The following is a 6,490-nucleotide window of genomic DNA, read 5'->3' on the forward strand; positions in this document are numbered from 1 at the left end:
TGATGTCGGAGGGTACATAAGCTTCACTTAACACTTTCATCAAGGCATTTTTGTGTGCGTCTGAGTTTTAAAACAGTGATAAGATGGATATCTGAGCGGTGGTCTTGTTTAGGTGGTCAACAACGGAGTATTCCCTCTCTTGTATCTTCCTTCAGAGGTCATCAGTGCATGTCTCAACAACAAGTGACTTAGGCATAGTTTCTCTGCTCGTTCTTCCCAGATTTTTAGGTGTGTAAACTCTGCCAGTTCTAGTCATACCTTGCGCGGTACCTGTTTCTTCCATTTTGGTTTTTCCCTTTCTTCTTGCTTCAGCAACATAATCCCATGGGATGGAATCAGGCTCGTAATATGGTGTGGGAGCTACCATTACAGTGAATGGTGTAGCTACCTCAACTTCAAATGGTGTTTGGGTTTGTACCACAACTGGCGTGAGTGTGACCGGAGATGTTTTAGGAGTGTCTCCTTCTCAAATGAGTCAGATGGACCCTTCCTGATCCCATTTCTCATTAGTTTCTATTGCGTTCACCCCTTCACCCATATGATCCTGGAGAGGGTTATTACAGACATTTGGGGTAGCTTCCTTTGCTTGTATAACCTTAGTATCGATCAGTGTCTGAATCGTGTCTTTCAACATGTGGCACTCTTCAATAGTATAACCCTTCATGCCTGAATGATAGGCACATGTTTTGTTGGGATTGATCCACTAGGAAGGATTCTCAATAACAATAGCAGAAATAGGGGTGATGTAACCAGCGGACTTCAGTCTCTCATACAATTGGGCTATGGGTTCAGCAATTGGGGTGTACTGCCTAGGAGTTCTGCGATCAAAATTTGGATGTGGCTTTGGGTGGTTTTGGAGAGCGGGTGGAGGTGAATGGTAATATGCAGGTTGAGTGTTGTAGGTATAGTAGGTAGTGGCAGGGTATTGGTATTTTGGGGGTGAGGGTTGATATGTGGGTGGGGGTATTTGGTATGTGAGGGGAGACTTAGGGCCTTGGGCTACCATCACAGCACCCACTTCTTTCTTTCTCGAGATACCTCCCGATTGCAAGGCTTTATTTGTGGCTTGCAGTGCCTCGAAATTAGTCACCATCCCACTCTTGATTCCTTCTTCTATCCTCTCTCCCAACTTGATGATGTTTGAGAACTTGTGATTCTCGATGACCATCAACCTTTCATAATATTGTGGATCTTGATCTCTAACAAATAACTTGATCATTTGTTCTTCTTCAAGTGATGGCCTTACCTTTGCGGCTTCTGATCTCCAACGAGTAGCATACTAGCGGAATGTTTCTGTCGGCTTCTTCTTGAGGTTTTGGATATAGAAAATGCCTGGCACGTTCAATGTGTTGAACCTGAATCTATCCATGAAATTTGATGCCATACTTACCCAATTTTCCCACTTCTTTGGGTTTTGACTGATATACCAAGACAAGGCATCTCCAGTAAGACTCCGCATGAACATTTTCATGCGGATTTATTCATTCTTACCTACTCCCACAAGCTTGTCGCAATAGGTTCTCAGATGCATATTTGGATCACCAGTGCCATCGAATATTTCATACTTGGGAGGTTTGTAACCCTCCGGAAGTTCCACATCTGGCTGAATACACAGATCTTCATAATTTATACCTTCAATGTCTTTCCCACCTTCAATACTTTGGACTCTTCCCGTAAGTTTCTTGAGTTCCTCTGCCATGTTTCGAGTAAGAAGGTCCTTCTTAGTTGTCTCAGGTATGTATAGGGTTTGCTGCGGGGTGTGGGGTAAGGTTTCTACATATATCGGATTTCTTTGATGAGTTTTTGGAACTTGGGTATATGGATGATCGTTGGTTAAGTTTTGGGGATCGGGAGTAGGTTGTGGTACATTTTGGGGAGTGTGATAAGTAGTGGTTTGCAGGTATTGAGTTGGATAATAGTGATGTTGTTGAGGGGTTTGCACTGGTGGTGGGTTAAGGTTCTGGGGAGGTGCGGGATTATGATACTTGTGTGGTGCGGGAGGATTTGGAGCTATGGGTGATGGATTCTGGTTTTGTATGTTTTGTGGCGGTATTTGGTTTTGGGTAGTTGGATTTTGCTGGTTGATGTCGGGGACACTAAGAGTAAGGGAAAGGTTTGCCAGATTTCGGACCTGCTCAAGCTCGCCTTGTAACTCCAGGATTGTCTGCTCCAAATGTAAGACTAATTCATTCTGCCCCGGGTACTTCTACCATCTGAAGTTTCAACATTTTCCGCCACAGTAGCATTATCTTTCTGGATACCACTTAAATCATCCATTTTCTCTTTGCCGTTGCCTTTGTTTTTCAGATCGCTGGGTGGAGGAGGAGGTGGAGGACCTCTGGATCTAGTGTGGTATGCTGATGATGCCAGTATGCGCGAACCAACCTTTGGGAGTGGGAATAAATAAAGAAATAAAAATAAAAAGGTAACCAAGTCAGTAAGGTAAAATAAAAGAGTGTTTGCAATATTTAAACATGTTTCACAAAAATCACACAATGATTCACGTCCTAATTTGGGGACCTCATTGTGCCTGAGGTAGGCCTAAGCGACACATTAACTTGGAGAAAATTGATGTCAATGTTTGCTTCATTTCATTAGTGTGGAAATAAGCCAAAATAATCTCTTACTAAATAATAGAGTCACTAATGGCATCAAGCCTTATTACATCGAAATCTAATCTAAGCTAGAAAGCAGTAAAGAACATCATCTACTTGGTCCTTGAAGGACCTAATCCATGCTTGGCTCTCTTGACCCCATCAATCATGTTTCCTAGATCGCGCATGTCCAACAATAAGTAAGCCTTTGCCAGCTTTCCTCCTTCATCGGCGTTCATGCCTTGACAATCCCAAAGTATCTTTCTCATATATCCTTCTAGCTCCATTATCCCTTGCTCCAAGTATTCTAATCTCTTTGTTGACTTAGTGGCAATCTCTTTCCATTCCCTTATCGCCTCCATGTTTGCTGTGTGTTGCTCCAGATGCTTAACTTCAGACTCAAACACCCTTTTGCGTAGCCTCTTGTACTTCACTTATGCCTCAGCCACTTCATCTATGATCATATCCTTCAGATTGACTCCTGGTTTGACGTCCCCGGCTACGTTGTCTTCCAGCCACGATAGATAGTAGTACATATGGCCGTTGTGATACCTGTCTGGCTCAATAGTTTCTCCTCCCACAATGAGCTTTTTGTTCCACATGTGTTGCGCTTCGAACTTGAATAGGATGACATCTCCCCATATAGGAGCATAAGGGCAAATGCCTCGCAGCCCGATCAGTACCAAGTGAGTAGTCCCTTTTGATCTGATGATGAACTCACTACTAGTAAACCATTCAAACATCCAATGCACTATGCTTGTCTGTTAGATTGCTGAAGAAATGCACCAACCTACAGCATTTCTAAACTTTGCAAACCTGTTTAGAATAAACGTCATTTTCTTTGGGTGATGATTGGCTATGTAGTCATTCAGTGGCCTTCGCAGAAGCTGTTGACGATACTCACCCCTCTGAAAGTGTTCCAAGAGCCAGACTTGTATCAATAGGTTACAACCCTCAAAGTGTTCGAACCCATGCTTGCACCGATCTAGAGCATGGTACATCTCAGCTAAGATCATTGGTGTTGGCCCAAGTGAAGGTTAGTTTTGAAGATTGACAAAGGAAGCTCAGGCATGAACCAGGTCCATTCCTTGTGTGTTTTTTACACTGGCAGATTCGAGCATGTGGGATGCACGTGAAGGAGATAAGCTTAACTTGGTATAATTGATATCTCCTGATTGAAAAGGTTGCACAATTGATAAGGAGAAAGACTCCTTAATCAAAGAGAATACTATCCAAGATAATGGAGGAGTTAGAAGTTAAGATCAACTAGAACTCTTCCACAAAGGAAGAGTAGCATTAGAGCTCTAGTTATTTTCTACTCTACTAACTCTATAAATCGCAGGATGTTTTCATTCTACAGGGAATGCACAAAAGCAGAAGTTAAACGTTAATTGAGAGCAAAATAGCAAGGCATTTTGCAAGCAGTTTGTGTGTGATTTAAGTGTGCGAACCTGAAGCTACATGAACCAGATAGAAGAACCAGTTCCAAGTGCCTGTCTTTTATTCTAGTTCAATTGTAGTAGATGCTTTCATATTGTACCTTTCAGCTTTATCTAGAGGCAATTGTAATAGGTACTCAGAGTACTAAAGTTAGAGTTAACTTGAAGTTGTCGCAACAGTTAGAGGTTGTGTGCCACAGCGAGATTAGAGTTAATCCTAGGTTTACAAAAGTGTTTTGTAAATGCAGTTTTTGGCTCAGTGATTTAATGGAGAGTTTGGAAAAATCCTACTGGGAAGTAGGTCGTGGTTTTTTTACCTTTTGAGCTAGGTGTTTTCCACGTAAAATACTTGTGTTCTTTACTTTCCGCATTTAGTGTTTCAGCAATAGTAGGTTAAGGAACACAAAGAAGAACTCGGTCCTTCTATAATCAGTTTAGGCAAAAAATTGGGTACCACATAAATCACCCCCCCCCCTCGTATGTGGTATTAAAGTTAAAAACATAAATTGGTATCAGATCGGGTTATCCTTGAAGAGGCTAACACCTTAGGAGAAGATCAAGATGAGTGCACCACCTGAAAACTGGGAAGGGCAATCCACTGCTAGGCCACCACTATTCAACGGCCAGTATTACTCTTGGTGGAAAAACAGGATGAGAGATCAGATCATAGGAGAAAACTATGAGCTATGGGACATTATCACAGATGATCCACTAGCAACCATGAAGATAAATGTCGAAGGAGAAGAGGTACCAAAGAAAAGAGCGGACTGTATTGCCGATGACTTGAGGAAATGGGAGAAGAATGCTAAAGCCAAGAAATGGCTTGTTTGTGGACTTGGTCCAGATGAGTACAGTAGAATCCAAAGTTGTACCACTACTAAGGAAATTCGGGACACTTTGCAAGTGGCCCATGAAGGAACACCTCAAGTGAAGAGGTCCAGAGGAACACTACTATATTCTCAATATGAGAATTTCACCATGAAGGAAGGAGAAACCATCCAAGAGATGTATACAAGGTTCACCACACTCACAAATGAACTTAAGTCTCTTTGAAGGATTATTTCTGAAAAAGACAGAGTTGAAAAGATTTTGACAAGGGTTCTGCCAGTTACTTGGGAGAGCAAAATCACTGTCATTCAGGAATCAAAGAATATTGCCACTCTTAAGTTGGATGAGCTAATTGGAAATCTCACTGCTTATGAACTTAGAAGGCAAACCATGAAAATGGATATACCCACGAAGGAAATGAGCCTGGCACTCAGAATCACCGAAGGTTCTGATCTAGAAGATGATGAAATGGCTATGATCACAAAGGACTTCAAGAATTACCTAAAGAGAGCAAAGGGTACTTCAAGAAGTGGAAGCTACAGCAAACCAAAGGCTCCTGAAAGAAAAACTAATGAGGGATGCTACAAGTGTGGTAAGACTGATCACCACATCAAGAACTGCCCTCAATGATAAATTGAATGGAAGAAGAAAAGAGTTGAACGAAGAAACAGGAAGAAGGAACATGTTCAACCCAAGAAGAACAAAGGATCAACAAAGGCTATGGTTGCTGCTTGGGGAGAAAGCTCAGATGATGAAGATGGAGATGAACAAGCACTTATGGCCATTGGAGAATCTGATGAGAAATCTAAGGTAAGTGTAATTCATCTCAAAGACAAGATTAAATTTTTGTCTAAAGAAAGGCTATTTGAATTACTTCTAGATTTCATTGATGAAACTGAGGATGTAAACAATGAAAACGAACAGCTGTCTAAGGAATGTGTGATTTTGAAAGCAAAGTGTAAGAATCTGGAACTTAGGGTTAATGAGACTATAAGTGAAAATACTACATTAAAGAACCAGGTTCATGCATTTGAATCAAATGTCCTAGAACTTAGATTTGAAAACCTAAAATTGAAATTAGGAATAAGTAAGAAGACAGCTGATTGCACACAACTCACTCTAGAAGAAAATGTAGGTAAACTAAAAGATGAGTTGTATAAGAAGGATGAGCAGGTTAGAATTTTGAGAGAGGATCTAGGCAAAGTCAAGCATGAACTAGACAGAACTTGTAAATGGAATAGGTCCTCCGATGCACTTTCATGGTTACAGGAACATCATATTAGCAATAGAAAAGGACTTCGCTTTGGGAATATGCCACCTAAATGGGATCCCAAAAGCAAGTACCTTACACTTCCTGAGAACAAGATTTGTACTCACTGTGGTAAAACAGGTCACTATAAAAGTGAATGCAATGCAAAAGAAAAGGCAAGCCAAAAGAACAAAGAATTTGTTCAAGGGAAGAATAGGCTACCAAGCTGGGCTAAAAAGAATTTGATTCATCCTTTTTCCTATAGAAAGGGACCCAAACTAGTTTGGGTTCCTAAGACTAACCCATGATTTCCTTTTGTAAGTCCAAGTGAAGGGGAGCAGCCAAATATGGTACATGGATAGTGGCTACTCAAAGCACAT

At 41.3% G+C, this 6,490-nt stretch overlaps 1 protein-coding gene across 1 annotated transcript; it reads left to right on the top strand.

Moving 5' to 3' along the window:
- Window positions 1-4,594: 4,594 nt before the first annotated feature.
- On the top strand, window positions 4,595-5,491 carry LOC138896280 (uncharacterized). The gene is made up of 2 exons (XM_070181077.1): window positions 4,595-4,968; window positions 5,089-5,491. Exons 1-2 carry the CDS (start codon window positions 4,595-4,597, stop codon window positions 5,489-5,491), a joined length of 777 nt encoding a protein of 258 aa, XP_070037178.1.
- The last annotated feature ends 999 nt before the right edge of the window (window positions 5,492-6,490 follow it).

The sequence above is a fragment of the Nicotiana tomentosiformis genome, chromosome 7, assembly GCF_000390325.3.
Source record: "Nicotiana tomentosiformis chromosome 7, ASM39032v3, whole genome shotgun sequence".
In the NCBI taxonomy this organism is placed as follows: domain Eukaryota; kingdom Viridiplantae; phylum Streptophyta; class Magnoliopsida; order Solanales; family Solanaceae; genus Nicotiana; species Nicotiana tomentosiformis.

What these genes read in the sequence shown, in the direction of transcription:
- LOC138896280 (XM_070181077.1), top strand. Translation starts at nt 4,595, where the DNA reads ATGAGTGCACCACCTGAAAACTGGGAAGGGCAATCCACTGCTAGGCCA. An exon ending in GGAACACCTCAAGTGAAGAG is followed by an intron (nt 4,969 to 5,088) that starts GTCCAGAGGAAC and finishes GTCTCTTTGAAG; the next exon opens with GATTATTTCTGAAAAAGACA.